We start from the raw sequence: 14,903 nt of genomic DNA on the forward strand, positions 1-14,903 counted from the left end.
TTCTCCACTATGTTCTTAATTTTTGATATATCAGCTTTCATTTGATTCACTTCCTGTGTGACATGTTCCTTAAATTTTCTTTTTTTTATTACTTTTTTTTAATTGTTATTAACATTGTATTATGTGATACAGTTTTATAGGCACTGGGATTCCCCCCACCCCTCCCACTACCCTCCCCCCATGGTGGATTCCTCCACCTTGTTGCATAACCACAGTTCAAGTTCAGTTGAGATTCCTTCATTGCAAGCATATACCTAGCATAAAGTCCAGCATCTTATTGTCCAGATAAGTTCAGTGGCCTCTTGGGGAGACCTTCTCTGGTCTGAAGGTAGAGCTAACAGAGTAAAGTTCCGGTCAGTTAAAAGCCCCAACAAAACATCAGCAACAATATACAATGTTATGGAATTAATTGACATAGTATTGAGTAAACAATATGTTAAAAATAATGCAAGTTCAATTCTTCAAAACACATGGGTTGAGACAGTATCAATGACAGGTTCAAAAACTAACAATCAAACAAACAAAAATTACAGGTTAAATCAAGGCAAACATGTGGTATTTAACCTTTTGGGATTCGCTCATTTCCCTTAGCATTATAGTTTCCAGTTGGGCCCATTTAGCCACAAAGAACTGCATTTTGTTTTTTTTAATAGCTGAGTAGTATTCCACGGAGTAGATGAACCAAAGCTTTCTTATCCAATCTCCTGCTGATGGGCATTTCGGTTGCTTCCATGTTTTTGCAATTACCGATTGTGCTGCTATGAACATAGGGATGTATGTTGGTTTGTCGTGAAACAGGTGTTTTGGATATATTCCTAGGAGCGCTATTGCTGGGTCATATGGTACGCAGATTTTGAGTTGTTTGAGTGTTCTCCAGACTGATCGTTAAATTTTCTTGAACTCCTATATTATGTGCTTCTCCTTGTTAAGAAGCTTTGTAACAAGTGTTTTGAATTCTGAATCTCCCATTTCTCAATGTCTTCCTCAGTTAACTCTGAGATTGGCACAGAGTTTTGCTCCTTTGCAGGGGAGTCTTCAATAACATTTATTGTGCCTTTGCGTCTTCTTCTGCTCTTGGTCATTGCACTTCTAGTTATCAGATTCTTCTCCTTGGGGCAGGTTTCTAAGCTCTGTCACCCACAGGTCTACAGTTTGATCTTATGTATTGCAGTTGGTACACTGCTTCTTGTTTGCCGTCACTTGTGTCACTCCCTCCAGCGAGTTCCAGGTCTGGGTTCTTATGTTAGACTCCCACAATGGTCTCCATAGGACCAGCTGCTGGCCTACCTCTTCTCCACCTCCTGTGATATCGTACAGAGACTATACCGTTGTCTGTACAATCTTTTTCCTACTTTCAGTTGGAGCAGGTCCAAGGATTAGGGAGACACCAGGTGCCCTTTGTAGCCAGGAAGCTGTTGGCCGTCAGGTCGGAGGGCCACACAAACCTATTCTGACCTGTATGATGCCAAACTCGGTATTATTTTCCCTGTGGGACCAATGCAATGCACTAAGCTTAGTGAGTTCATGTCCAGTTCAGTGCATGCACATTTCACTGTTGTCCCTACAGTCTTCAAACCTTTGCAACCCTGTGCAAAATGGTGTCTGATGTGCCCCACTAGTGTTTTTGATCTGCTGGCCATCAGGTCTGAGGATTAACCTGACCCATCTTGGGTGGAGCCTGTAGAATGCTATGTTGCTGCAGTTCACTGAGCCAGCAATGAGTTCACTCCCAGCTCAGTGCATGTGCAGTCTTGTCCCATAGCCTTTGCCTTCCTACACAAAATGGTGCCCGAGTCGGCTCTAGGGGGCGAACCACGCTGTATAACCCACCCTGTTCCTGCACTGCCTGTCTGGGATTCGCTGCTCTTTCTCTGCTGCTGGTCAAATCAGACAGACCAGCAGAACAGGCAGTTCTTTGTCTAGGTTCACCTCCTGAGCTCTGGGTGAATGTCCCTTTCCACATTTTGCTGGTAGAGTTCCAGCTGCTGGTGCAGTTCAGATTGCCACTCACTGAATGCCACTGAGGTATCGGTCACTGCAACTCCACACTGTTAAGTCCACTGCTTTCCTGTGTCTGTCAGTCTCCAGGTGCCCCTTGCTGTCATTTTTTCCTCTCCTATTTCCTGGAATGTTCCCTCTCTGCTTCACCCTGGCTAATGTTTCTCCAACTGTTTAAACGTGACCTTCACTAGGAATGTAAATACATTTGCCACCCCCTAAACAGTCCACTTTCTAAGTATCGCTTTTTTAAAATCGCTGTTTTACTTGAAAAGCAAGGACACCAAGACAGTGAGTTGCCATCCACTAATTCACTCCCCAAATGCCCTCAATGGCCTCAGCTGGCATAGCCAGAAGTGGGAGCTAAGAACTCAACCAAGAGCTCAGTGCAGTGTCCTCGGGTGGGCAGCAGGGGTTCAAGCAGTTGAGCCAGTCCCTGCCATCTCCCTGGGAGGCTGGAAGAGGGGCAGAAGCCAGAACCTGCCCTCACAGAGGTACCAGCACCTCAGCTGCCAGGCCCTGTACCCACCTCCAGGTAGCTTTCTTCACACAAGCCTTCCCTTTTGCCACTTCACACCATCCAAACGCGCTGCTGAGATTGCGACGCACCTACTCACTCCACAGTGGTTCGCGTCATGGTCCTACCTTTCCTTTCTCGATATCCTTTCTAAATAACTTGGAAATGTCCTTAGAATCCTACTGACCTCTTAGAAAGATCTGTCAATTCCTAACAGAAGGACAGACACCTTCTGTCCGCCGGCTCACTCCTCAAATGGCTGCAACAGCCAGGGCTGGCCCAGCGGAAAGCCAGGAGCCAGGCCCACCATCCTGATTCCCACCTGAGCGGCAGGGACCCAGATAATTGGGCCACTTGCCGCTGCCTCCACAGGTGCATCAGCAGAGCTGGATCAGAAGTGAGCAGCCAGGTCTTAATTCATGCTTAGATCTGGGGTGCTGGCACCACATTCCACAAGGCCCATTCCCTCTCCCCACAGAGCAGTTTTGACAGGAAGAGCTTCATCTGAAAATAACTGGCATCTTTACCAATTTGGTCTTCCAGAGAGAAACAGAGTTTACCATTCTATCACTTCACACTATAAACTGGTTCATTAATAGGCACTCCACAATGTGGACTGCGGCTTTAGGACTTAATTAGCAGATCATTTCTAGCCTAGATGGTGATTAAATACATGCAGGAATCTTCCTTCCCACCTAGGGTAAGCTCAACGAGATGCTGAGTAAACTGTTTAACGGCAGTGTTGAGCTTGCAGCTGGACTGGAAACATGAGCTCTGAGACTCTAGCTGCCCTGGCGGCAGCAGCGGCGGCGGCAGCATCCCGCGTGGGCACCAAGCCCCTCGGCCATGGCCTCTGGCTGCACTCAGCCACAAGCCCCACGGGCTCTCTAGGTCAGGTGCTGCTTCCAGAGAATTCCCACCTTCAGACCAGAGCTTTGTGCTGTCCTCACAGAGTCCCTTGAAGACCGCCCTGATGCAGCAGGCTCATGCGGAGGGGAAAGACCAGAGCCACTGGTTCACCGCGAATCCCAGTTCAGGACAACACCACCAACTGTCTGCCAAGAACGGGCCAGCCAGTTGCCACCTGGCCCCGCCTCCGCGGGTTCTGCCGGGGAGGTCATCGTCAGGGGTCTGCTCTTGGCTGGGCTTCCCTCTGCACAAGCTTCAATTACTGTAATTAAGTCAAATAAACACCCAACATTGTCCCAATTTCAGCTACCCGGCACACTAGTGGCAACTGCGTAAGGCACACTTCATCACTTGCTCCTCAGTTCTCAAAGCACTCACTCCATCAGACAGGTGCTCCTTCTGGCGAGGGCTCCTGACATCGCCTCCGAGTTCTCAATGACCGATCGCCAGAGCCAGCGTGCCACTGTGCCACCTCCCTGCCAAGGCTGACAGCCCTGTGTCGGTTTACACACAGAGATCCTTGAAAGGGCATCGACCAACAAAGACCAAAGTTCAATTACACCAACTATGAAGTGACATTCATGGTGGCATCAACAGGCCCCCGGAAGAAGAGCCGTCCTGGAATGTTACCGTGAGGCTGTTCCAGACACTCAAGGAGGCCACCCTAGTCCCACTCAGAGGCGAGGCTGCCCGAAGCTTCCTGTCAGGAACTTCCCTAATAAACACCGGGAGCAGCTGCAGACGGAAGGGCAGTGTGGCCATGCAGCCAGGGCTGAGCAGCCAGAGGGATGGCATGGCCAACCAAGTGCCCACCTCATGGGGGGTCCTACCCTTTCCTAACACTCTGAGCTACAATACACTCAACACTGTCAACTTTTCCACTCTGCATTTCCATTGGCACTCCCAAGAGTCTGACACCAGTGCCAGGTGGCTGCCGAGTGAGGCTGACGCACACGGCTTCTGTAGCCTCCCAGCCGCTCTCCCCACAGCCCACCGCTCGCCTGCAGTGTCCTCTGGGGTTCCTGGTTGTCTTGTGCCTCACTTCCACTGGAGGATCAGGAAACGGTCAGGACATCCCTGCCGTGACACGACTCAGTTCCTGCACTGGCCCTGGGTCTGAGCCTCTTCGCGTCTTCTGCACCTTGTAAATCATCTGCATGTGATTCCTGCTCCTTGCTGAGCTCAAGCGCTCACACAGCAGACCAACACACGGTCAACGGAAGGACAAAGGAAGGGCACGCACAGGCAGCGCCAAACTCCCCAGGAGAGGCCAGCGCTGCGGGCACCTGCCCGGGCTGAGGAGCCGGGACCATGGCATCTGGCACTGCTGAGGGCCCAGCCCAGCAAAGCACGTGCTCATTTTAATACTCACCTAAACGCCAGCATCAACTCCTAATCTTTTGCCTGTCAGATTCCTAATGACTTCCCAGACCACACACTGCTTTGCTTTATCGTTTCATATTTAATACACAGAAACGCTCAGAAGTCAAGCTGCTAGTGTATTTTGAAAGATACTTTGCACAAGGATTATTCCAATGTTAATTTTGAGTAAGTTTCTATTTTAAGTCACCGTTTAGAAAATTTCACATTATTTTTAGCTCTATACAACACCTGCATACGCAAACAACCCTGTGTAAAACTAAACATGAATCTAAACTCTAAATACGGACTTCAAACCTTGACCTATTTAAACATCAGAAACCAGGGTAATCAAATGAGGGGGTTTTGAACCAGGTACTTTGTGCCCCTTTGTTTCAAGGTTCAAGATAAAAATACAACCACAGCCCTTTCTTTGGGTTAACCACAAAGCACTCTGCAGGTGAGCTGGCAGGCCCGAAGCAATGCCGACGTGGCACTCCGTGGCAAGCGCCCCGCCCTCCAGCCCAGGCTCCCCAGCCGCGGGGGGAGCCGGGGTCTCTCCGGCCAACCAAGCAGCAGGGGTGACTCAGCCAGGAAGACCCAGCCGTCAGCACCCCAAGGGAGAGCACAGAGGCACGCAGACGGCAGTCAGAGTACAAGCCGACAACAGGGAACCCTCCGTGCCACGGTGCCCCTCCAAACGCTCCAGTCAAGGCTGAGCTACAGCCAAGCCACAGCCAGGCAGAGGCAGATCTCAGCAAAACCAAAGAGCACAGGGGGTGAGCAAGTTGCTCCCCACAAGGCTGCCAGAGTGCCTGCTGCTCCCCTTTCAGAACAGCTCCCCGAGAGCCTGCGGAGGAGGCTCTGGACGGCCCTGGCAGCCGCGGCCCTTGGGACCCGCGCTATGCCTCTCCCTCCACAGGAATAAAAAGAAATCTAAAAAAAATCATCATAAAGCAAGTTACAAGAAATGCCAAACACACTTAATTTTCAATATTGCGTACATTCTTGGCCTTCTGTTCCAGGTCCCTGCGTTGGGGCAGACACTCCTCCCTGAACTGAAAGAACCAAATGACAAGCAGCCACCTGTCACCTTCTGATACTGCATGCTAACAACCAGGAAACCACGCACCTTCTCACTTCTGTTTTCACACCTCACCTCTACTGCTTTTCCTATTTTTTTTTTAACTGGAAAGTCAGATACACTGAGAGGAAGATTTTCCGTCTGCTGATTCACTCCCAACTGACCACAATGGCCCAAGCTCAGCCAGTCTGAAGCCAGGCGCCTGGAGCCTCTTCCAGGTCTCCACACGGGTGCAGGGTCCCAAGGCTTTGGGCAGTCCTTGACTGCTTTCCCAGGCCACAAGCAGGGAGCTGGAAGGGAAGTGGAGCAGCCAGGACATGAACCGGCACCCAAACAGGATCCCAACATGTGCAAGGCAAGGACTTTAACTGCTAGGCTATTGCGCCAGGCCCCCGTTTCCTTTTATTCCTCCTCTACATTAACTCAACCCATTTTTCAGATGTCTAGGAGTCCACTTATCCAGGTGATCAGATTCATAAACACTTTGTCCTTTTGGGACAGAAGGGACAGAACGGACAGGAGCGACAAAAACAGGACGCCCTGACGTCTTCAACTAACCACTGCAAAGGACAGCGTCTGTGAACGTAAGTCTGCTCTCAACGTCAGATGGAACTGAAAGCTTCCAGATTCTTCAATACCTCTTTTTTAAGATTTATTTCTTTTTATCAGAAAGACATATCTATGGAGAGAAGGAAAAACAAAGATCTTCCATCCTCTGGTTCACTCCCCAAGTGGCACAATGGCCGGAGCTGAGCCGATTGGAAGCCAGGAACCTGGAGCTCCTTCCAGGTCTCCCACACGGGTGCAGGGTCCCGAGGCCTTGGGCCGTCCTCTGCTGCTTTCCCAGGCCACAGGCAGGAAGCTGGATGGGAAATACAGCAGCTGGGACACGAACCAGCACCCACATAGAACAGCAAGCCAAGAATCAACCACCAAGCCATCGCACCAGGCTCAACTCTTCAGCACATCTTAACCGGTTTGGTTTTTGTAAACAACTGGCACAAGCCACCACAGAAAGACAAGAAAAAGGACCAAAAGGCACAGACCGGAAAGACAAAAGCTGAAATTTTTCTTTGCTGATGACTTGCTAGACCAGGTAGAAAATCCTAAGGTTTAGACCCAAACAAGCTACTAGAAATAACAAAGCAATTAGCAAAGCTGCAGGATGTCTGTGTAACATCAACAAGCAGAACTGCAGAGCAGAAAAGCTACAATTACAATCATATCAGAAATGTAAGATGCTCAGGGGTCAACTTAACGTAACACGCCCAAACACTCTCACAAGGAAATCCATAAAACGGTGCTGAGTCACGTGAGCCGAGGGCTTCCTGCAACCGCACTAAGCAGACAGCACGACACCCACACACCCAGCTCCGAGCCTAGCGCCCCCTGCAGGCACAGGCACACAGCTCTTGCGCAGCTGCATAGCCACACTACAGATGCCTGAGTCAACTTTCACCACAGGCCAAGTGCTTCCAGGGACACAGAGGTAAAGGAACAAGCTTTAATATTCAATAACTTTAACAAGTCAGTAACACCAAATGACCTGTTTTAAAATGAAAAAGATTGCATCAAATGCTTCATCAAAAACAGGGCCTAGCACGATAGCCTCATGGTTAAATCCTCACTGTGTATCTCCTAGACCCCAGAGGAGCACCAGTTCATATCCCATCCAGCTCCCTGCCTGTGGCCTGGGAGAGCAGTTGAGGATGGCCCAAAGGCTCAGGACCCTGCACCCACGTGGGAGACCCAGAGGAGGCTCCTGGCTCCTGGTTTCAGATTGGCTCAGTTCTGGCCATTGCGGCCACTTGGGGAGAGAATCAGAGGATGGAAGATCTTCCTCTCTGTCTCTCCTTGTTTCTGCATATCTGCCTTTGCAATAAAAATAAATAAATCTTCAAAAAGAAAAAAAGGAGACAAACAGCAAAGGAGCAAATCAGCACATGGGAAGACTTTCGTCATTAGTCCTGTTAAACTCCAATTAACATCCCAATGAAATGTCTCCCTAAAATAGCCAAAATCAGAAACTGAACAAACTGTGTTGTAACTGAAACCCACAGCCTTGGGGAGCGCCCTGCTGAAGGCCAGACCCTAAGCCAGTGACGCCATACGCAGCGCCTCCCAGGGCAGGGACCCCCAGGGTGGCGAAAAGCAGCTCCAGGCCACTAAGTTGGGAGGGCACGAGGAAGGCACCTAAGACTGGCAGGAGACCTGGAAGGCTGCCCCAGAGCCAGACCCGAGCACTGGCAAGCCCCTCCCCAGGAAGGCTCTTCCCTGTGGGTAACACTGCTTGCATTTCTCCCCTGGAGTCAAACCCTCGGAGCCATATGGCACAAAGCCTGGGACGGGACAGGGGAGAGGGAACTCTCGAGGGTGCTGGCCAGCAGAGGCTAAGGAGCAGGGCCAGCCACGGGCCAGCCTGGAGGGGCCTCACACACTGGCCCTGACATCCTCCCACCTCAACACCCGTTCACCGCTAACAGACTTTGACTCCAGGGACTGGTACGGCTGTTTCAGGTGCAAAGCAAAACCTACTCCAGCCGCACACAGAACCGTGTGTGCACACTAACCCAGGACACAGAGCAGGACGGCTGGAATGCTGAACTGTGTGTTAGGAAGCACTGATTTTCCAATTTATGTAAAAGAATTACACAAAAGGAAGGACAGAGAATTTTCTATCAGCTGGTCCATCTCCCCAAACAGCCACCAGTGCTGGGGCTGGGCCAGGCAGGACCCAGGAGCCAGAGCCTCGTGCAGGAGTGACTCCCAGCTCCTGGGACGTCCCCTACCACCATCCCGGACATGCCAGCTGGGCGTTAGGTCGGAAGTAGAGCCTCCTAGGGATGAACCAGCATCCACATAGATGCCAGCACCTCAGGTGAAGTCTAGTGCACTATGCCACAACCCAAGTCCCTAAAAAAACATATAAAGAGACACCAAAGGGTAAGAGAAGCATCACTAAGAAAGAAAAAAAGATTTAGGAATCCACAGGAAGATACATGTGGCCTGGATTATACAGACTAATCATCTCTTTCATGAAATCAAGCAAACTAGGCTTACCAGCTCTGTTTAAACTCAGGGCTCTGCGGGAGACGTTCTCATCGTGAAAATTATCCTGCAAACTCACTCACCCACAATGCTGAGAACACACGAAGGGAAGCCCGTGCCCCTGCAGCCTGGGGCCGGGGAAGGTCCTGCCAACGTGGCACAGACAACAGGCTCCCGCTGCCTCGGAAACTGAGAACGCCATCTATGCAACTCACCGTGGGCAAATCGCAGCCTGAGTGGGCAGCCAGGTCCAGCCAGACAGCGTGGCCAGAACATCGCCGTCAATACGACCTGCAGGCCAGGCACCATACGAGAATTCCTGCTGCACTGCAGGGAGGGCTGAGCCAGAACAACCGGGCCCCAGCGACAGGCCCCTTCTACGGGGGAAGACTGTCAGAGAGCCCGCCACTCTTAGCAGAACGCTGGAATAGCACACATCCAGCACGACCTGGGATGCAACATGCACATGCTTCAGAGGCCAACCCCGATGACGAGCAGAGCAGATGGCACAGTCATGGGGGGACACGTGGACATATGTGTGGATGTGCCTGCAGCCGCCAGGCCCCAAAGCCAGACACCCCAGGGGAGGCAGGCGGCCCCTGCCCCCACTTCTCAGGGATCTGGCACAGCCACCCCAGAGGATCCAGCCTGACTTTGGAGAAAGCCCCTATACCTCGGCAGGCGGGAACTGTCAGAGAGATGGCTGAGAAATGAGTAAAGGCGACAGCACTCAGCAGGCATGGGCGGAAGGGAAAACAAGGCCAAGAGGTTTACAGACCCTGAAGGGTTCTGTGCCTTAACGGTTAATGAAGTTTATGCAGTTATTCCTTGGAGTTTAAAAGTCAGACGTACCACCATAATAAAATGCAAAAAAAAAAAAAAAAAACCATTATTTGATTTGGTCTAAGTACTCAGCTATTTCAAAAAAAAAAATTCAGTCGGCATTGATGGTCCAGGCACAATAACTACAAAGAAATTAGAGAGGGAGCCGGCGCTATGGCACAGCAGGCCTCCCATACGGAACCAGTTCAAGTCCCACCTGCTTTACTTGCAACCCACGGCTCCCTAACAGCTGGGAAAGCAGCAGAGGATGGCCCAAGTGCTTGCGCCCCTGCCACCCACGTGGGAGACCCAGATAAAGCTCTTGGCTCCTGGCTTTGGCCTAGTTAGTAACTATGACACAGGACTCTAAAACCTACACACTTCTCATTCTCAGAAAGCCAACAGGTTTTGAACATACAAACTAGAAAAGATTTCCAACTAGCTTCAAATATGAGGTACCCGGATTCTGTCGTGTGCTTTAGAACTGTGCTGTGTTTGTGGGGACGTGACTCGGGGAAGTGTAAATCCACACAGACAGAATTCAGCACCAGCACACTAAAGTCACACACCACAGCATGAGGGGACTTCAAGCCTCCACGGGGAACAGACCGGGGTATTTATCTGGTGCAAAAAAATGTGACAATGCATGCAGTTTTCTCCTAATGCCCCTTTCAAGAACTTCTCTCAGATCCTTGGACACGTGAATTCTCACTCTTCTCACTTCTTCTCCCCAAGGGGCCCTGTCACACAGCTCTCCGACAGTCCAGCACAGGGTCAGCCGTGCACACGGCAGGGCACACTCGGGGCAGCTTCCCGAGGGGCAACGTGCATAGAGATGGCCCAGCACTTCTCTGACTCCACTTTCTTCACAATACTATGAAACAATACTAGAAATATCATCTTTAAATTAAGGGAATAACTTCCCTTAAAGTCAGCGATAACACCTTTGTTTTTGCTTATACCCACACACGGAGCTGTACCCAGCACTCAACGAGCCTGCTGCCAGCGCCAAGCGGTCCATAACCTACTTGCGGCTATCTCCTCAATGAACTGCCTCCCCAAGGCCTGCGGCAGCCATATGGTTCAAATCCTTGTTCCTCTGTCCAAAACAAGCTGGTGCTCCAAGCTTCGTGCGTCCAGGTGCCCGTGCTCACAGCAATCAGCTCCCAGAAACTCGGGAAAAACACGCTTTCCACTTACCATGTAGTTACCATAGGCATGATCAAACATTTCCAGTACTTGATTCCTAATTTAGAAAAGCAGAAATGGGAAACAGTTAAGTATAGTCTATTTACTGTCTGTCAAAAAAATTAATTCTCCTTACAAAACATACCAATCAGAAACAAACAAAAAGTCAGGAGACAACGCCAGCTGGCAGCCAGGGCCTGGCATCACACGGGCAGCTCAGCTCCTCTCACTCGGGTACAATTCGCCTCGTGATTTTCACCCGAGAGAACTGTGGGTGCACTCGGTGACCAGAAAGGGAGTCATTACTGACCAAGCAGCTGTTCCTCCTGCAGGTGCCGAGTCTCTCACAGCTGCTGGCAGCACCTCCGCCCAGGGGCCCCTCGCCGCCCCTCCCGAGCCTGAGGCCTCACGGTGGGCTGACCGGAACCAGCATTCCATCAAGCCCCTGACATCCCCCTTAAGCTAAGACCACCAAACCTGCTTCCACATCCATTTTGCATTTTCAAAACTTTTCACATTTACAAAAGATGTATTTTATGTTGTTCTCTCTCAAAAAGCTGTCAAAAACCAAACAGTAGCCATTTCTGTGGCAAGGAAACTCCTGCTCAAAGAGAGAAGCCCAGGTGTTGGCCAGCTGCGTCTCCAGGGCTGCACGGAGGCTCACTAAAGGCACAGCCGCCCTGCCCAGAGCAACACCCTGGGCTGGGCTCAGAACCCAGCACCACACGTCGGGGCATGAGGGGCACAACGGGCTTAAAGACCTGGGTTGAGGGGGCATGGGGGCGAGAGGGCATGAGGGGCTGAGAGGCAGGAGGGCTTGAGGGGAGTGAGGGGAGTGAGGGGTGGAGGGCCTGGAGAGCCTGAGGGGCGCGAGGGGCAGAAGGGTTTGATGGCTCGAGGGGCTGAGGGGGCAGGAGGGCTTGAGGGGTGTGAGGGGTGTGAGGGCTACCTTGTGGACAGAGGTCAGAATTCTAACTAGCTCACTACAGAAGAACAGCCGAACAAATGTCTTTTTAACACTTGCTTTTCCAAAGTTCAAACAGGTGACATTTTCATAGGGCCTCCTGCTGCATTGCAGTTGTCATCTTTAAGATGCGAGTGGGCCTTGTAAGACCCCTGTACCCCAACTTACAGGGCCTGGGTCGCTGGTGAAGACCGTGAGCACCATGGGCTGGATTCCCTGGCTGGCGAGGCCTGGCTGGTGTCCCGGTCCCCAGCTTCCATCCCTCTGGGGCATCCAGGCAATGGACCAGGCAATGGGAGCCCAGTCTCAACCTGATGCTCAAATTAATCAAACTTTTTTTAAATGTAGTCAAAGATAAGGAACTCTTAATAATCATAAAATTACGAGAAAATAACTAACTTCCAGGTCCTAATAATAAGTAACATAGCTAAAAATAATCCAGAACACTCCAACCTGAAAACTGAAAAACCTCCCAACAACTTTTATGTATAACCGCCACCGGAAACACCTCATCATTAAAAACAAGATGTCACCATCTCTGCCAGGACAAAAACTCTTCCTAAGTTTCCCCACAGAGCACAGTTCCGGAGGACCCGATTACAGAAAGTCAGGGCGTAGGTTCCAGGAGCCCTGGACCACTGCAGGTGACTAACCCATAAAATCAGTGATATAACTGCAACTCCACTGACGATGTCCCCCAGGCACCTGTCTGATATAACTACCTCCACTGCAATGTCCCCCAGGCACCTGTCTGATATAACTACCTCCACTGCAGTGTCCCCCAGACACCTGTCTGATATAACTACCTCCACTGCAGTGTCCCCCAGGCACCTGTGCTGAAAGGTGAGAATGGAGGCTTTCTCCTCCACATAACATCAGTACCCCAGTGACTGGAAACCCAGAGACTGCACCTGCACCCCAGCCGACCTTGCTGTGGTCAAGGTCAACCACTGCTGACAGGAGGCAGCCCTTCACACAGCCCAGGGTCAGCAGGGACCTAAAAGGGCACGCATGTCATGGACAGATGCTCAGACTTACACATCAAAGTCTTAACAAAGTCATGTGTCAGCGCAGAACAGCCCAATAATTACTATCTCAAACAGAAGCAGCCACAAGACAAAAGCATATTAGCACAAGATCCACAGCTTTACTTATTTTAAACAATCTGTAAGTCAGCTTTTTTCAAAGTTAGACTATCTGCCAACATGGACAGAAAGTGGACTCCTATATTTCATTCTCCAATAAAGAAGATAACTTTGCAAAATTCACTGTCCTAACAACTAAAATCCCGAACAAGCCAACCCTAATGCATTCCTTGAAGGCCATGACCGCGGAGGACCTGGCAAATCCCACACACCACAAACTGCAAGCAACCACAACTGCCCTCGCCTCACAACTTGTCTTATCTGTTTGGTTTGGGGGTGTAGGGAGAAGGGTGGGACACGTTCTGCTTCGTATCATAAGTCATTATTTGGACTAATGAATCCGATTGCAGATGTCGGGAAACTCCCAGAGCGCAAGGCAGCCAGGTCAGTCTCTGGGGTTCGCAGGGTTAGTCAGAGGGGGCCGGCTGATGGGACAGAATGCGACAGACCTGAGGAACAAGTCTCACTTTGGGAAATGATTCCAAAAGCTTAGCTAAAAAGCTCATGCCAACTTGGCTGCAGAGTTCCAGTTAAAAATCCATCCTGGGAGCAGGTGCCGTGGCCCAGCCAGTGAAGCCGCGGCTCAGGACTCCAGCGTCCAGGGCCAGGGACGCAGCTCCACCAACGCGCCTGAGAAGCAGAGGTGGCCCAAGTGCAGGATTCCCTGCCCTTCCCAAGTTCCTGGGTCCCGGGTTTGGCCTGGCCCAGCCCCGGCTGTTCAACCATTTCAGGAGGGAACCAGCAGGTGGAAGATCTCTCTCTCCCTGCCATTCTAATTCTGATCAAGCATGAGTTACCAAGCGGCTCTCTTCCAAGTAAAAACTCTCGGAAAAGGCAGTTGTGTTTCGATGGCTGACACTTCATCTTGTTCCATCAAGCCATCTCTACTGCTATTTTACCACGAGCTGACTAGGTCTAAAGGAAGCAGTCAGTGGGACAGGAGTCCTCTCTGTCCACTCCAGCACCAGGGACGTGGCCGGCCCGCCCGCCTTTTCTCCTGCTTGCAGGCGGGACGGGGCAAAGTGCAGGCTGTGCCCCCTCCGCGTGCGCCTACCCGGCTGTCCCCTCCCTTAGCGCGCTCCCCGGAGCCGGGCGGGCAGCTGGGGGTACCACGACCGAAACGTCGGGAGCTCTGGCCAGAGGAGCGCAGCCTCACGGGCCGGGGGCTGGCTAACCCGGGGGGCCTAACCAGCGACCTCAGCCGCAGGGGACTGCCGCCGTCCCAGCTGGACGCCCGGAGCCCGGCCGACAGCCGCACCGGCCCCGTCCCTCCCGCGGACACGCCTCTCGGCTGGGGGAGCAGGTGCACCTCCTCCGGGCTCCTGCAGCAGCGTGCCGCCGGGACCCGGTGCAACGTCAGGGGCCCCAGCGGGCGCCGGACCCTCCCCTCCGCACGCCCTTACCCGAGCCTCTGCTTCTCCTCCCGGCTCATGGGCGCGGCGTCCGCCCCGCACACGGCCGTGACGGCCAGCAGGCAGAGCGCCGCCGCGGCCGCCAGCAGGCTGCCGGGCGCTGGCCGCGGGCGCGGACACCCGCTGCCCCGGCCGCCGGCCGTGCTCATCCCGCGGGCTGCGCGCTCGCGCCGCGCTACGCCCGGGCGGCGGGGCGCATATCGGGCGCGGGCGGAGGCGCGGAGCGGACAGGGCCTGCGAACCGCGCACAGCCGGCCGAGCACTGAGGCCACCGAGCAGCCAGGACCGCCGCCCTCCGCCGCCGGCGCACCCCCCGCTTCCGGTGTCGTCGTCTAGGAAACCGGCCGCGCGTCACTTCCGGCGCCCGGGCCGCCTATGCGGGCGGCCGGCGAGAGGGCCGGGCCGGGCGGCGGGAGCGGGCATTGGCCGGGGAAAGGGCGACGTGGACCGAGGCGGG

The 14,903-nt window shown here is 52.5% G+C and overlaps 1 protein-coding gene across 2 annotated transcripts in view; it reads right to left on the reverse strand.

Moving 5' to 3' along the window:
* The window catches only part of EDEM3 (ER degradation enhancing alpha-mannosidase like protein 3), a 58,735-nt gene extending 44,125 nt beyond the window's left edge, over nucleotides 1–14,610 (reverse strand). For both annotated transcript variants that reach the window (XM_040985365.1, XM_040985363.1), the window contains exons 1-2: nucleotides 14,438–14,610; nucleotides 10,938–10,983 (exon numbers count right to left, since the gene is read on the reverse strand). In XM_040985365.1, the coding sequence (XP_040841299.1) occupies nucleotides 10,938–10,983; nucleotides 14,438–14,595 (204 nt within the window). In that variant the 5' untranslated portion in view covers nucleotides 14,596–14,610. The remainder of the gene's footprint in view (nucleotides 1–10,937; nucleotides 10,984–14,437) is intronic.
* Nucleotides 14,611–14,903: the final 293 nt, after the last annotated feature.

This window comes from Ochotona curzoniae, unplaced genomic scaffold (genome assembly GCF_017591425.1).
Source record: "Ochotona curzoniae isolate NIBS_2020 unplaced genomic scaffold, NIBS_Ocur_1.0 contig_430, whole genome shotgun sequence".
Classification (NCBI taxonomy): domain Eukaryota; kingdom Metazoa; phylum Chordata; class Mammalia; order Lagomorpha; family Ochotonidae; genus Ochotona; species Ochotona curzoniae.